Source organism: Nicotiana tabacum, chromosome 14 (assembly GCF_000715075.1).
Source record: "Nicotiana tabacum cultivar K326 chromosome 14, ASM71507v2, whole genome shotgun sequence".
Lineage (NCBI taxonomy): Eukaryota > Viridiplantae > Streptophyta > Magnoliopsida > Solanales > Solanaceae > Nicotiana > Nicotiana tabacum.
In genome coordinates this window covers 1,641,387-1,659,343 of record NC_134093.1, presented here as the reverse complement: position 1 = coordinate 1,659,343, position 17,957 = coordinate 1,641,387, and the positions used below count along the sequence as shown (strand labels likewise).

Below are 17,957 nucleotides of genomic sequence, written 5' to 3'. Positions count from 1 at the left end.
TTCTAGGAAGAGTTCTGTTTGAACTAGGCCTCTTAGTAGCCAATTACAAATTATCATACTAATATTTGTAAGCTCCTATATAATTTCGTTGTAACTTATCTATAATTTCTCTCGGACATTGTTTTGGAATTGACAATGTTGATTGATGTTCCATGAGTTCCATGTCGTCATCGCTCCAAGTGCTAAGTATCTCATTGTATTCTTCTTCTTCTTCCCTATGATTTTTCAAAACCAAGATTTCTTCTTTCTGAATTAATCCAATCTCTGAATAATACGGAAATCTCTAGGCTGTCCTCCGCTATTGAATGTCTATGCTCTCCGATTTGAAATTTTGTCGCGCTAAAAGCACTCTCCGATGTTACTGATGATGCTTGAATAGCAAGGATATCTCGAGCCATTATTGAAAGTGTTGGAAAAGTCTTGCCACACTCCCTCCACCATGCCAAAAGTTGTTCGTTGCCTTCTTCGTCTTTAATACTTTCTAATCCTTGATTAAGATAAGAATCAAGTTCATCATCAATAGAGGAATCAAAACCTGTTATATCATCCATATCTTCCCATAGAACTTCTACTCTAGACTTAGAAGTAGAAGGAGCAGTTTCACCACATGTTGTTTCCATAGATTTATATTTATCAAACATTGATCTAACATAAGCATATATGTTAGCTTGACAGTATTCGAGAGATGGTTGTTCATTTTCTTGAATTGCTAAATTATCATAAATTTTACGAACAAGTCTATTTGCGCCTCTTAATTTTAAAGATGAGTTAAGTATAGTAGAAATTAAATAAACTTGGGGAATATGGAAAAAATACTTCTTAAATTTTACAATCATTTCATTAATGGCCAATGCATAAGTTGGATTAGTTTTATACTTCCCAAATACAATAAAAATTCCATAAATATACCATAATATTTGTGTAATAGTAGGATAATATATACCAGAAAATTATTTTGTAGCATAATAAAAAATTTTAAAAAATTTAGTAAGCTCTTTGATAGAATCCCAATCAGAATCAACAATTTGATCAGCGGAGATACCATTATGCATATTAAATACCTTTTGTATAGGCACCCGATAATCATAAGCAACTTTAAGCATTTCATAAGTAGAATTCCACCTAGTACAAATATCTTTTGGAACTTTTCTATATGGAAGGTTAGCACTAGCACATTGTTGAGAAAATTCACGAATTATACTCGTTTTATTAGCACGAAAAATATAGCTGCAAACATATTGTACTTTACTACAAACATCAGAAAATAAATCAATACCATCTTTTACAACCAAGTTAAAAATATGGCATGCACATCTAACATGAAAAATTACTGGATTAATTGGACAAAGTCTAGTTCTTAAGCTACTTGCTGCAGTTGTGTTAGCAGAAGCATTATCTAAGATGATAGTTAAAATTTTTTCAATGAGTCCATAAAAATCAACAATTTGTAGAACAGTAGTTGCAATATATGCTCTAGTGTGTTTTGAATCAACAAATTTATAACCAATAATACGTTTTTGCATGTTCTAGTGATGATCAACCCAATGACATGTAACAGTTAAATAATCACAACCATTAGGGCTACGACCTATATCAGATGTGATAGACACTTTACAATCTAAGTGAAAAAATACACAACGAATATACTGAAGATATTCGGTTTGAAATTTAAAAATATCATTTTTGCTAAGTTCTCACGATCTCTATCTTTATTATAGGGGCGTAAAATAGTACTAGAAACATGGTCAAGCTGTTATTGTAAATAATTAGAACCCCGCCAAACTTTTTGCACTTTGTCACGGAGAAGGCTCCACCAGAAAATGCAAGAATAGTATTGAGTTGCCACTCTTTGGTGCTTACGTTTCAAATATTTTAAGGAACAATTGTGTTTTGGCTGAATGAGAGTTTTAGAGCAACGGTAAAATTATCTTTGTGTGGTATATAAGTTACTAGTTCTAGTCTTGAAAGCAGCTACTAATATTTGTACAAGTGTAGATTGTCTATATCATTACCTTGGGGTGCAACCCTTTTTCGGATCCTGCTTGAACGCGGATGTCTTGTGCATTTAATTGTGTTTTGGCTAAGCAAAATAACCTCAAAAGCTAGCCTCATTAGCCTGAGCATCTTTTGTTAACATATTAAAATATGTCACCTAATTGAGTCCTGCAGCTCACAAGCTTATTAAATGACAAAAGACAACGGAACGTTGAGTCATAAGTTGATTAAAATTAATCTTTATAACTACTTAGTTAAAATAATATGTACAGTAGTTCAAGGATCGAGAATTCAAATTTTCCGAAAAATATTGAAAGAGCACATATTGCAATTATTTTTTATATTATACTCGTACCATTGGGCTACGTACAACCATGTGATGGAGAGTTTTAATTCGTTAAATCTGAACTTGAGTTTGATAAACAAATATTTATTTACATATTAATACTCCCATTGTGGAGTACTAATTATCACTCTCCTTTCCTATTCGCAGCTCCTCAATTTCAGTTTACTAGTTTTTTGACATGCATGATGCGCGTGTAATTCATATGAATGACAAAATTAAAAAACGTTATATTATTAAAATGTATTTGAGTTATAAAATTAGAAGTAATTAAATTCTTAAAAAATATAAATTTGATCTTATAAAATTAAAGAAACGAAGTATTTTTTGTATTCGAGTTCCAATCGAGAGTGAGGAATTGTGTTATATTCCTCAAGTCCACATCGTCGTTTTGAACATTGAAGAGGGACCAAAATGCATTTGCATTTATGCCCAATTCGAATTCATAATGCTTTCTTTTAGGGAGGCGCACAATGGTTTTGATAAATTAAAAATGAAAAGATAAATAATTTTTAATATTTTATTGGTAAAATAAGCTTTTAATATTTTATTGGTAAAATAAGCATTCATAAGGACATTTCAACTTATCTTACTTCAAAGTGAGCCTAATAATTCATTGAGATACTTTTAGTATTATATCTTGAAATGTTTAATGAACCAATCAATGTAAATAGATAGCTTGCAATGCGCAACAGGAATTGGATTTGCATCTCAAAACATGAAATTCATTTTTAGTTTTCACATAGTAGTATGGATTGCTCACAAATAGTCAAATATTTTGTAATTTGTTGGAAAAATATATTTGAGTGTTTAAAGTTTGAAAATAGAAATTAGAGGAAGAGAAAAAGAGAATAGTGACGGAATAAGTTGTTGGATGAAATTAGGCAAACAAAATATTCAAAGCGACTCCTCAAATTCTCCAAATATTTTACAGAAATGAAGAGAACATTGGTTAATGTAATTAAGTTTGCTACTATGCTTTTTTGTAAACCGGTTATGAAATTATAAAAGCTAGCTCTTAAATGGTGATACATGCATAGAAGGTTAGAAGAAGTTAATTTTTGAAAAATAAAAGTTAACCAATAGATTACAAATGACATAAATAATTCTTATTAGCTCATTATTTAGCAGCAAAAATAAATGGAAAATACAAGGTAATTAACGTTTAAACTTTATGGTTTACCAGAAATGAATGTGTTGTTATAAGTCATCATTTAATAGGATTTTCAATTAACCACATTCATGTTAGCGGAGAATTATTTAACATTTAATAGGAGGTTACTTTTTAATGATGAAGATCAAAGGTTGTCAACTTTGTCTTTGTTTCAATTAAATATTATCTTTTTAATTAATTTTCGTAGAATATATATTTACACCTTTATACAAAATTATATTTGAAAAAATATTATGTTGAAGAATATTATAGTCACTCAATTTTATAAGATTATTTTGGTAATTCAATTTTCAACTTTGTGTTTCACACTTATAATATAGTAGTATAATATTATCTTTTAGTCCAAAACCATAAAGTCAAACAACGGTAACATTAGTCTATCAACTACATCTTGACAACAATTGAAGTTCTGCTGCAATGAAACAAGAAGATAAAAGGCACTTTGTTATATTATTCAACCATTATTCGGTACTCTAATTTTCTTAACAACAATTATTAGGTGTTTCAAATTTCATTTCTTTTCTAGTTAATAAATCCTATGTTACTAATACTCCCTCTTTCGACATAAGATTTCAATAAAAATAGTGATCGTCTTAAAGTCTTCTCAGCAATATACAAATTTGTGACAGGCTAATAGCTTCAAGAACAGGAGAAAGCTTAAAATTAGGTTAAATATTTCCCAGAAGAGAAGTTTGACTTTCAGACATTCATAATAGTTAATTTCCTGTCTTCCAGTATTACACATTTGCAACTGACATAAAAACAAGGATAGATTTAACTGCTTTTACAATCTACAGAGATAGTCATAGATTTTGTCCTCTAATTATCTTTTTCTTTTTTGATTCAACCACATTAATCTTCTAAAAATTGTTGTTTTCTTCAAATACTTCAAATCCTCTAAAAATTGTCATAGATGTTTTCATCAGACAGATGACTATTATTTCATACCTGGTACGCACCCAAGGGTGTGGCCTAATAGTCAGGTTTCAAGTTCAACTTCCCGCGGAGACAAAAATACTACTTTAGGTCATCTTCATCTGTCTAAGCCTGGCCTTAGTTTCATTCAAGCTGACCTTGACACCACCGTTTTCATCTGCCTAAATTTTAGTGGACAAAGTAACCCGGTACATATGTTGGTGGGAGATAACAGATACCTGACCTTAGTTTCATTCAAGCTGACCCTGACACTACCGCTTTTCTCTGCTTAAACCTTAGTGGACAAAGTAACCAGTACCTGTATTGGTGGGAGGTAACATATACGTAGTCTTAGTTTCATTCAAGTTTACCCTGACGCTATCATCGTAGAAAATATTATTCTTTCAATTCCTAGGTCTAGTGGACTATTAAACTTTGACTTCTTTGCCAATTATCTAATTCTATGACGAGATTCTACCATAGTTAAGCACCACAGCGACTCTTCGATTTCTAACGGTGGATGAGAGCTGGGAATTACTTCAGAAGAAAGTATTTCAAGGTGGAATCTGTCCTACAGAGCTAGTCGAAGCAGGACAACAAGTTGCCGGAAACTGCAAAGGATTACCACTTGTGATCGTCTTGATTGCTGGAATTATTGCAGAGAAAAGGCAAGCCTCTTTGTGGCTTGAGGTTGCAAATGATCTAAGTTCCCATGCTTTAGGAGAACAAAGCATGAAGATAATAGAATCAAGTTATAACGATAATTTGGAAGACCATTTAAAGCCTTGCCTTCTTTACATGGTGTAATTATGGCCAATATTTTGGCTAATGAAGTCCATCTCCATAATCATAAGTATTTTTGCAAAGTGTAGATTTTGTTGACAATATTTTTTGGGACCCAAAAATATTGCATTGTGTGTTGGACATCATTTGCACAAGTTGTATCTCTTCTTTTACACCTAAGAGGTAAAAACTTTTTTGCCTATAAAATGGAAGGTCATTAGTTCATTTTAGACACACCAATAAGACTTGAATCTTCATTTCTTGTTTTTTCCTTTTCTCCTTTGCTAAGAGTGTTTTGTATGAGAGTTAAGTGTTAGGAAACACTTGTGTGAACCCTTTTTTTGGAGTGATCTTGTGAGGTTATTCCTTTAGGGTATTTGGGATTAATTAGAGTATTTACTCTAATTTTATACTCTCTTTTGTACTCTTATTGGTATAGTGAAAATGCTCTTCTTCGCTTGTGGACGTAGGTCACATTGACCGAACCATGTTAAATTGATGTCTTATTTATCTACTTTAATTGTCGTTATTATCAACTTGCATTGTCTTTGTTATTGTCATTATAACATTATTTGACTAAATTACACAATACCCGAGTTCCCGATCCTAACACATGGGATTGTTTCCAGAAGACTATAAATTCTTAGTGTCAATTTGCTAAGGTTGTGGATAGCTAAAAATTTTGTACAGGACATGGACACAGAGAACATGGAGGAAGCATCTAAATTTTGTTTAAATGATCTAGTGAACAGAAGCCTAGTAGTGGTTACTAACAGGAGAACTAATGGTGAGATTAAGTATTGTACTGTTCATGATTTAGTGCGTGAATTTTGCTTGAGAAAACTTACAAAAGAAAATTTTATGCAGCTCATAGCCCCATACAATCCATACCAACCTTTAGATTGCAGGGAACCGCGGTTATGCATATATATCCATTACGATCTTGCCGAACAAATGGTGCAGAATGAATATTCATCAGATAATTAAGATTCCAATGTTGGCACTCTGAGCCTTTTAATGATGAAGGGATACTTATATTTTAGAGTTTTTAGCCAAAATTATTCCTTATGTTTGGGGGTAAGTCTAACTTTATCCTTTATCTATTGCTCTAAGCACTTATTATCCTTTAAATTTGCTAAACTTGAGCAGGTTTAGTCAATTTAACAAAAGACCCAAAGGAGACCTAAAAACTAACAGTGATTTATTTCACTGAGTCAACTGGGTAAAGAAACTTTCTATACTCAAATTTTACAGAACCGATGTAGTGAACCTAGACCTGTTTAACGGGCCGGGTTGACCCGGTTCCGGACCGGCCTAGACCGGTAGTAAACCGGGTAGGGCTGGGTTTGGGGGGTTAGGGAGTTGGTCCGTATATATTTTCTTACCAGTTAATCGGACCGGTCAAATCCGATCAATAAAAATTACTGTTGAACTAGTTAACCGGCCCGACCTGATTCAACGACTATTTTTTAAATTGGTTTTTTAATTATCACACTTGTTTCTACAATCTTAAAGGTGGCAAAGGGGTGGGCCGGGTTGGGCCGACCCCTTAGACCCGGAACCGTTCCGGTTTAATTTTTCACCGGATGGGCCCGTACTCGTTAAGCCCGATTTTAAAAACTCAGTAACCGGTCAGGATTGGAGACTGACCGGTCACTATTTATCTCAATCGGGTCGGGCCAGTTAACTGGTTCAATAGTAATTTTTATTGATCGAGTTTGATCGGTCCGATTAACCGATAAAAAAATATATACGGATCAACCTCCAAACCCCTCAAACCCAGCCCTACCCGGCCCCCTTTCACCGGTCCGGTCAGGTCCGATTTACTACCGGTCTACGCCGGTCCGGAACCGAGTCAACCCGACCCGTTAAACAGGTCTAGGTTCACTACATCGGTTCTGCAAAATTTGAGTATCGAAAGTTTCTTTACCGAGTTGACTCAGTGAAATAAATCATTGTTAATTTTTAGGTCTCCTTTGGGTCTTTTGTTAAATGGACTAAACCTGCTCAAGTTTAGCAAACTTAAAGAATAATAAGTGCTCAGGATAATAGATAAAGGACAAAGTTAAACTTACCCCCAAACATAAAGGACAATTTTCGCTAAAAACTCTATATCCTACCACAACCTTTGGTGTTAAGTATTGATTTACTCACTTTGATCATCTTCACACCATTGATCTACTCAAGTGTGCATTACATTGGTTAAGTTAATTTGTTTAATCACAAGAGATGGTATGATACCATGCCACCACTTTGAAGTGATCGGTAGTGTTAACTTGTCTCTCCCTACACTTTAAGGGTCGCTAACAAAAGGTGAAAGGAGGCCCTAGAGGAAAACGTTTTATACGAGTTCGAGGCATATAACTTATAGTTACAGTTAGCCGACTCAATAGAAGAATGAATTATGTGGGATCGGAGAGGGAAGTGACATCCAACTTGGGAAGCTCGGTACCACTAGTAAGATAATGCACATTTGAATTACATTAGTGATTTGAGTTATTATTTTTTAAGTAATAACTTGTTCCAAGTTGTGTTTTATCGGATATATAGTCCCAAGACTACTTTAAATTTTTTAGCTAATATTGTCCTTTAACTTTGAGGGTAGGTCTATTTTGGTCCCTCAAATATAGTTCTGAGCATATTTAGTCCCTTAAGTATGCTAAAGTGGAGCACCTTTAGTCTCACTAACACAATGTGTTAAAAAACTAACAATGTTACCCAACTCTGATTCATGAAGCAAATCTTTTACTCTGAAACAAAACGTTTCCTCTCCTTTTATTGGATAACGCAAATTATCACTTTAATTCCTCATTTTTAGATAATGTCTTCTAAAATTTTGACCTTGAAAATATCCTCTTCTGTGCAAGTTTTCAATGAGAAAATGACACTGTATAGCCGCTGTAAAAAAAAAAAAGCTATATATATATATATATATATATATATATATATATATATATATATATATATATATGTGTGTGTGTGTGTGTGTGTGTGTGTGTGTGTGTGTGTGTGTGTGTGTGTGTGTGTGTGTGTACAAAAATTATACAAATTTCATATACTTTTTCCGCTAACAAATGTAAATAGTTTCTAGTACGGGCTAAAAGTGATAATACAACCTGGTATTCGTTTGCTTCAATAATATGCCTAGAAGTGATCCTGGTAGCTCTATTTGTTTTTTAAATTTAACTTTTCTTTTTGAAAAAATCAACCGAAAATTTTAAATATATATATACAAAAATATATATAAATTTTATATATTTTTTCGGCTATTATTTTTACAGCGGCTATACAATGTCATTTTCTCATTGAAAACTGGCATAAAAGGGGATATTTTTAAGGTCAAAATTTTAGAAGACATTATCTAAAAATGAGTAATTGAGTTATAATTTCCGTTATCCAATAAAAGGAGATGAAACGTTTTGCTTCAAAGCAGAAGATTTGCTTCATGAATCAAAGTAGGGTAACACCGTTAGTTTTTGAATATATTGTGTCAGTGAAACTAAATGTGCTCCACTTGGACTAAATATGCTCAGAGTTATATTTGAAGGACCAAAATAGACTTACTCTCAAAGATGAGGGACAATATTTCAATTTTTTTAATTTCAAATTAATCTCGCTCGATTCACATATTGGTCCAACTCATAATTCACGTGAGCCCGTGTTGTCCAACATATCCAAGCAAACATATTATTGATGCATTTAATTATTATCGAATGAACAGACCATGACTTTAAATATTAGAGCTGTCGGCTACCAACCTAGTACTTATTTGAAGTTAAATTATAGTATACTGTATGTGCTTTCTGTAATTTAAGTTGACGATATGGATTTCTATTTGCATTTATGTTTTTTCTTTGTAGTTATATTAAGATCTCGTTCGTGCACATGCATCTGAAATAAATAAGGATTATCTTCACATGGATTCACTATGATGATGACACTTCTTGCTTCAGTGTGTCTCAATTTTTTCTAAGTGCTTGTAATAAATTTTTCTATGTCACCTTAGGGTTTTGGTTTAATGATAAGTGCGAAACGCATGATATGCTAAGCGCACACCACGTGTTTCAGATGTGTCATAGGCAAAAAATGATATTTAACGAGAAGGATAGAGAGATGAACTCATTATTTATCGAGATTCGTGTTATACATAGATTAGCTCTTAAAGAATGTTTGGTTGTAAAAAATCTTTGTAATCTAAATCTCTCCAAATAAATTAGGTAAAATCGAGTAGCAAATGTAATGCGTTTAGCTATATATCTTTAGAGTTTGAGAGATCTCTCCGGGATGCTATGTGTTGTAAAGATGTTTGTATAAGACTTAGGCCTCATTTGTTTTTTTTTTTAAGATTAAGACGTATGAATCTGAATACACGTCTAAATATCAAAATGTGTATTAAGATTAAGACATTTGAATCTGAATACACATCTGAATGTCAAGATATGTATTAAGATCGAAATACTAAATGATTAAGACTGTTTGATTTTTAACATCTGAATGTATAAAATTTATATTTATTTAAAAATTAATAAACATAAAATTCAAATAAAATACGATTAATCTAATATTACATCACTAAAATATATAGCTTTTTAAAATATGATAGTTGCTGGTGGTGATGGCTAATGGTAGTGCTTATGAATGCCGACTAAAAGCGGTGGTTAGTGGTAGTTTAGGGTAGTAGCTAGTGGTGATTGGTAGTGGTAGCTATTATGATTGAGGATGGTGGTGGTGGGTAGTGATATTTAATAATGGCGGGTGGTGGTAGTGATTGTTGTGATTGAGAAAAATGGCGGTGAGTGGTGGTAGTTTATAATGATGGGTAGTGCCATCTATGGTTGTTGATGGTGATAGGGTAGTTAGTTGTGGTAGTTGAGGTGGATGAGTGTTGGTTGTCGTTAAAGATGTTGGTGGGAGTGGTGGGGATGGTGGGTGGTAGTCGAAAATGGTGGCGGCTATGATTGAGGATAATGGTGGTGGTGGGTGGCATGGTGGTAGTTGATAATGGTAGGCGATGGCGGGAGTTAATAATGAATATGGATGATAGCATCTTAATGAAATTAAGTCTCTGTTATAGATCGTAATGATACAGACCTATTCAGATACATTAAGTGATTGTGAATTAAAAAAAACAAACACACTTAACGATTAAGATCTGAATAATTTAGATTCATACTTTGAAAACAAACGCACTTAATGACTGAGATCTGAATGATTAAGATTCAGGCCTCCATTAAGTGCAAACAAATGAGGCCTCATTTATTTTTTTTAAGATTAAGACGTCTGAATCTGAATACACGTCTGAATATTAAAACGTGTATTGAGATTAAGACATCCGAATCTGAATACACATCTGAATGTCAAGATATGTATTAAGATCTGAATACTAAATGATTAAGACTGTTTGATTTTTAACATCTGAATATATAAAGTTTACATTTATTTAAAAATTAATAAACATAAAATTTAAATAAAATACTTATTAATCTAATATTACATCACTAAAATATATAACTTTTTAAAATATGATAGTTGTTGGTGGTGATAGCTAATGGTAGTGGTTATGAATGCCGACTAAAAGTGATGGTTGGTGGTAGTTTATGATAGTAGCTAGTGGTGATTGGTAGTGGTAGCTATTATGATTGAGGATGGTGGTGGTGGGTGGTGATAGTTAATAATGGCGGGTAATGGTGATGGTAGTTGTGATTCAGGAAGATGGTGGTGGATGGTCGTAGTTTATAATGATGGGCAGTGCCATCTATGGTTGTTGATGGTGATGGGGTGGTAGTTGAGGTGGATGAGTGTTGGTTGTCATTAAGAATGATGGTTGTAGTGGTGGGGATTGTGAGTGGTAGTCAAAAATGGTGGCGGCTATGATTGAGGATGATGGTGGTGGTAGGTGGCATTGTAGTAGTTGATAATGGTAGGCGGTGGCAGGAGTTAATAATGAATATGGATGCTAGCATCTTAATGAAATTAAGTCCATGTTATAGATCGTAATGATACAGATCTATTCTGACACATTAAGTGGTTGTGAATTAAAAAAAATAAACACACTTAAAGATTAAGATCTGAATAATTTAGATTCATACTTTAAAAACAAACGCACTTAATGATTAAGATTCAGACCTCCATTAAGTGAAAACAAATTAGGCCTTAGGCCTCATTTTTTTTTTTTTAAGATTAAGACGTCTGAATCTGAATACACGTCTGAATATCAAGATGTGTATTAAGATTAAGACATCTGAATCTGAATACACATCTGAATGTTAAGATGTGTATTAAGATCTGAATACTAAATGATTAAGACTGTTTGATTTTTAACATCTGAATGTATAAAATTTACGTTTATTTAAAAATTAATAAACATAAAATTCAAATAAAATACTAATTAATCTAATATTCGATCACTAAAATATATAGCTTTTTAAAATATGATAGTTGTTGGTGGTGATGGCTAACGGTAGTGCTTGTGAATGCCGACTAAAAGCGGTGGTTGGTGATAGACTTGGTTGATGGTGGTAGTTTAGGGTAGTAGCTAGTTGTGATTGGTAGTGGTAGCTATTATGATTGATGATGGTGGTGGTGGGTGATGATAGTTAATAATGGCGGGTGATGGTGGTAGTAGTTGTGATTAAGGAAGAAGGTGGTAGTTTATAATGATGGGCAGTGCCAGCTATGGTTGTTGATGGTGATGGGGTGGTTAGTTGTGGTAGTTGAGGTAGATGGGTGTTGGTTGTCGTTAAAGATGGTGGTGGGAGTGGTGGGGATTGTGGGTGGTAGTCGAAAATGGTGGCGGCTATGATTGAGGATGATGGTGGTGGTGGGTGGCATGGTGGTAGTTGATAATGGTAGGCGGTGGCGGGAGTTAATAATGAATATGGATGATAGCATCTTAATGAAATTAAGTCCATGTTATAGATCGTAATGATGCAGACCTATTCAGACACATTAAGTGATTGTGAATTAAAAAAAACAAACACACTTAACGATTAAGATCTGAATAATTTAGATTCAGACTTTGAAAACAAACGCACTTAATGACTGAGATCTGAATTATTAAGATTCAGACCTCCGTTAAGTGCAAACAAATGAGGCCTTAGGCCTCATTTGTTTTTTTTTTAAAGATTAAGACGTCTGAATATGAATACACGTCTGAATATTAAAATGTGTATTAAGATTAAAACATCCGAATCTGAATACACATGTGAATGTCAAGATATGTATTAAGATCTGAATATTAAATGATTAAGACTGTTTGATTTTTAACATCTGAATGTATAAAATTTATGTTTATTTGTAAATTAATAATCATAAAATTCAAATAAAATACTAATTAATCTAATATTACATCACTAAAATATATAGCTTTTTAAAATATGATAGTTGCTGGTGGTGATGGCTAATGGTAGTGCTTATGAATGCCGACTAAAAGCGGTGGTTAGTGGTAGTTTAGGGTAGTAGCTAGTGGTGATTGGTAGTGGTAGCTATTATGATTGAGGATGGTGGTGGTGGGTGGTGATATTTAATAATGGCGGGTGGTGGTAGTGATTGTTGTGATTGAGAAAAATGGCGGTGAGTGGTGGTAGTTTATAATGATGTGCAGTGCCATCTATGGTTGTTGATGGTGATGGAATAGTTAGTTGTGGTAGTTGAGGTGGATGAGTGTTGGTTGTCATTAAAGATGGTGGTGTGAGTGGTGGGGATGGTGGTGGTAGTCGAAAATGATGGCGGCTATGATTGAGGATGATGGTGGTGGTGGGTGGCATGGTGGTAGTTGATAATGGTAGGCGGTGACGGGAGTTAATAATGAATATAGATGATAGTATCTTAATGAAATTAAGTCCCTGTTATAGATCGTAATGATACAGACCTATTCAGACACATTAAGTGGTTGTGAATTAAAAAAAACAAACACACTTAACGATTAAGATTTGAATAATTTAGATTCATACTTTGAAAACAAACGCATTTATTGACTGGGATTTGAATGATTAAGATTCAGACCTGCATTAAGTGCAAACAAATGAGGTCTTACTCCCTCTGTCTCATATTATTTATCGTGTTTCTCTTTTACATTGCTTCTTAAGAAATATTAATTAGGAAAGAGATTTAACTGTTATATCGCTATTTATGTATTAAGATATAATCTCTCTTCATTGAATATTTATTATATTTATGTGTTATTTTTATTTTCATGAATAATTATTACTAAGGGTAAAAAAGAAAAAAAAATCAGTTTTGTGTTGAACTTCTAAAATGACAAATAATTTGAGACAACTATTTTTAATAACCACGACTGTTAATATAAGACGGAGAGAGTATTAAGTAACTTTTATAGGTTATAGCCCTTACTAATAATATCTATTGTTTCTTCTGAAAATTAAACTTAACTCGAAGGTTTTGAGATTAACACTTTAAAATATTTTACCTAATTGAGTCCAGCTCATAAGTTTATTAAATGACAAAGACAAAGGAACATTGAGTCATAAATTATTTCAAATTACTAACCTATAAAACTCCTTAAGTAAAATTGTAAGTACTCTTTTCCATGGATCGAGAATTCAGATTTTCTTAAAAATTCAAAAGTAGATATCACAAATATTTTTGTATTCTAGTCGTACCATTGGGTTACGTACAGCCATGTGAAGAGCTTTCGATTTTCGTAAATATGAACTCAAGTTTGATCATTTAATTATTTATTTGGCAGCAAATGTTGGGTTGCTAAAGTCAAACATATATATTCATAAGATGAGGGTTGCAAGGACGCGGATGGTGAGATGAATGTGCCGTCATATAAGATTAATAACAATGAAAATGATCACATATGCCCGAAGGTGTAAGTAGCACGCAACAATGATAAATAGAAGGTCGGTTGAGATGGTATGATCATATTCTGCGTCCAACCCTACAGATGCGCCGACTCATAGGGGTAAATCAATAGGAAGTGAAGATGTTTGAAAGAAAGTTGTCTCGAAAAACTTACAAATCTTTAGAACCAGTGCAACTCATAAGGTTATTATACTACAAATATTTGATCAACACATATTTGTTTATTTATTTACAAGTTAATATTACTCCCACTACATTTATTTATTACTATGACTCTTCGCGAGTTTTTGACAAATATTGTCCTTTATCTTTGATGGTAGGTCTATTTTGGTCCCTCAAATATAACCCCGAGCATATTCAGTCTCTTAAGTATGCTAAAGTGGTGCACATTTAGTGTCACTGACACAATATGTTCAAAAACTAACGGTGTTACCCAATTCTGATTCATGAATCAAATCTTCTACTATGAAGCAAAACGTTTCCTCTCCTTTTATTGGATAACGCAAATTATCACTTTAATTCCTTTTTTTAGATAATGTCTTCTAAAATTTTAACCTTTAAAATATCCCCTTCTGTGCCAGTTTTCAATGAGAAAATGACACTGTATAACCGCTGTAAAAATAATAGCAAAAAAAAATATAAAATTTGTATATATATACACATTTAAAAATTTCGGTTAATTTTTAAAATTTGAAAAAAATAGAGCTGCCAGGATCACTTCTAGGCATATTATCACTTTTCGGTTGAACCAAACGAATAACCAGGTTGTATTATCACTTTTAGCCTGTGCCATAAACTGTTTTTATCTGGTAGCGGAAAAAGTATATAAAATTTGTATAATTTTAGTATATTAATATACAAAAATAAAATAAAAATAAAAATACAAATTTTATATATTTTTTCGGCTATTATTTTTACAGCGGCTATACAGTGTCATTTTCTCATTGAAAACGGGCACAGAAGGGGATATTTTTCAAGGTCAAAATTTTAGAAGACATTATCTAAAAATGAGAAATTAAAGTGATAATTTGCGTTATCCAATAAAAGGAGAGGAAATATTTTGCTTCAGAGCAGAAAATTTTCTTCATGAATAAGAGTTGGGTAACATCGTTAGTTTTTGAACACATTGTGTCAGTGAGACTAAAGTTGCTGCACTTTAGTATACTTAAGAGATTAAATATGCTCATGACTATATTTGAGGGACCAAAATAGACTTAACCTCAAAGAGACAATATTGGCCAAAAACTCACTCTTCACTCTTAGAAATGTAATTACACCAAATTCTTTCATATTCCTAGCTCCTTCCATTTCAGTTTCTCTAGAGTCTAGACTAGTCCAAAACCATAAAAATAAAGAACCATTTGTCTCCTCCTCTCAGTAACACACGTTGAAGATTGACAGTCTTCAACTTCTTTTTCGTTTTTTTTGCTTTGTATCTTATTTAGCTGTAAATTAAATGTGATTGACTAGCAAAAATGTTAAGCTTTACATAAGAGAAGTCACAGCAGCTTACGCCATTTCCCTGTTTGTTTTTTGCCAGACGGAGCATGTCCTGAGTTGTTGATTAAATGGCCAAAGTTGGTGATTTCTATTCAAGGTAAGCTTCCATTGAAGAACTGATTTCTTTTGTGTTAAGATGAAAAATCTATTACATTAGTACTTGGTGATTTTCATACTAGATTAGAGCAGTGTGGCGAAATCATGATTTTAGCTAAGGAGATTCAAAAAATTAAAAGAGCAAACACGCAGAAAAGCTAAGGGATGCAACGTTCTAATATATATACATGAAAAACAATTGACCTTATATACACAGTATAGTTTTCTGCGAACCTTCTGCCCACCTAGCTCCGATTAAAGTCTTTCTTAAAATTTTATGAGTTGAATAATACTTGATTGTTCACTGTTGTAACCCTTGGAATTTACCTGTCCGTGTAAAGTGAGTTTCCACTGATAATGCATACTAATTATTCTCTTTCTTTTTTAGGAAAGACCTTACGACTATGGTCTTTTCTCTGAAGAAAAAGGAAACTCTCTTACAAATATTTATCTTAATAGAAGTTTCTGCAGTATTGGATTCTATTCTTTCAATCCCTATGTCTAGTAGATTAGTATTAAACTTTGACTTCTTTGCCAATGTAATCTATCTAATGTTGTGACTAATCTATCTAATTTTGTAACAAGCAATCAATTTTAACATAGTTATATTTACTTCCAACAGCAGTAAAGAGACCAAGCTAATTGACAACGAGTACACAGGTGAAAAAACTCATGTTCCTGCAACGGCTTCCACACAACGTAGTCTTCCATCAGTTGACGAGGAAGTAGTTGGTTTAGAGGATGATGCAGAAAGTATAATTCAACAATTGACTAGTCTTCCATCAATTGATGATGAAGTAGTTGGTTTTGATGATGATGCGAAAAGTATAATGCAACATTTGACTAATATTCCATCAATTAACGAGGAAGTAGTCGGCTTTGAGGCTGATACAAAAAGTATAATTCAACAATTGACTGGAGGAACAAAGGAAATAGACATTGTCTCGATTGTTGGAATGCCCGGATTGGGCAAAACAACTTTGGCTAGAAAGGTGTTCAATCATTTTATTGATAATAAACACTTTGATGTTCGAGCATGGTGCTCTATATCTAAGGAATATAGTTTTATGAAGGTGTTCGCAGAGATTCTTAAACAAGTTATAGGCAATTTGGATGATATCAAAGATGAAGACATGCCTGACAAGTTGCGTAAGAATCTAATGCGCAAGAGATACCTTATTGTATTAGATGATGTTTGGGAAGTTAAGGCATGGGAAGATTTTCGATTATCTTTCCCACAGGACGAAAATGGAAGCAGAATAGTTGTAACAACTAGAGATGAAGAAGTGGCTAGGCAACTTAAGCACCACAGTAATCCATATTCTCTTAGATTTCTCACGGTGGATGAGAGTTGGGAATTACTTCGAAAGAAAGTATTTCGAAAAGAGATCTGTCCCCCAGAGCTACTCAAAGCAGGATTAGGAGTTGCCAAAAACTGCAAAGGATTACCTCTTGTGATCGTCTTGATTGCTGGAATTATTGGAAAGCAAAGGGAAGTTTCTCTGTGGCATCAGGTTGCAAATGATTCAAGTTCCCATGCTTTAGAAGACCAAAGCATGAAGACAATAGAATCAAGTTACGACCATTTGGAAGACCATTTAAAGCCTTGCCTTCTTTACATGGGATTATTTCCGGAAGACTACAAAATTCCTGTGTCCGATTTGCTAAAGTTGTGTACAAAACATGGACACAGAAAATATGGAGGAAGCATCTAAAATTTGCTTGTCTGGTCTAATAAACAGAAGCCTTGTAGTGGTTACTAAAAGGAGAACTAATGGTGAAATAAAGTACTGCACTCTTCACGATGTAGTACGTGAGTTTTGCTTGAGGAAACTTATAAAAGATAAGTTTATGCAGCTCATAGTTCCATACATTCCATACCAACCTTTATATGCAAAGGAATTACCTCGGTTATGCATGTATGTCCATGACGATCTTGTCCAAGAATTAGTGCAGTACGAATATTCATTGGATAAGATTCCAATGTTGGCAGGGTTGAAGGAAAGGGAGTCTTTTGCTCAATGTCATGTTAGGTCTCTTGAGTTCATTGCTCATCCAAAATTCTATGCATGGGACCAGATAAGTCTTTTCCCTTTACTTGATAACTTTAGACTTGTTCGCGTGTTGCATTTGCTGGATATCAATTTGGAAGGTTCTTGGAACATGGCAAGCTTATCACGCCCAACTATGCCTTATAAAAAGAATTAAGCGGTCGTTGCAAATATATTCCGGCTAATAAGTCCGGAGTCGAATCCCACAAGGAATTAACCTATCAAATACAGCTACTAGACTCGCACAAATTCACACAATCAATCTTCAGAA

The 17,957-nt window shown here is 33.4% G+C and overlaps 1 protein-coding gene across 1 annotated transcript; it reads left to right on the top strand.

The window, feature by feature from the left end:
• The first annotated feature begins 15,415 nt into the window (after positions 1-15,415).
• On the top strand, positions 15,416-17,482 carry LOC142169115 (putative late blight resistance protein homolog R1B-12). The gene is made up of 2 exons (XM_075230350.1): positions 15,416-15,636; positions 16,258-17,482. The coding sequence occupies exons 1-2, from the start codon at positions 15,608-15,610 to the stop codon at positions 17,348-17,350; spliced, it is 1,122 nt and encodes a 373-aa protein (XP_075086451.1). The 5' UTR covers positions 15,416-15,607; the 3' UTR covers positions 17,351-17,482.
• Positions 17,483-17,957: the final 475 nt, after the last annotated feature.

What these genes read in the sequence shown, in the direction of transcription:
- LOC142169115 (XM_075230350.1), top strand. Translation starts at nt 15,608, where the DNA reads ATGGCCAAAGTTGGTGATTTCTATTCAAG. An exon ending in GTTGGTGATTTCTATTCAAG is followed by an intron (nt 15,637 to 16,257) that starts GTAAGCTTCCAT and finishes TACTTCCAACAG; the next exon opens with CAGTAAAGAGACCAAGCTAA.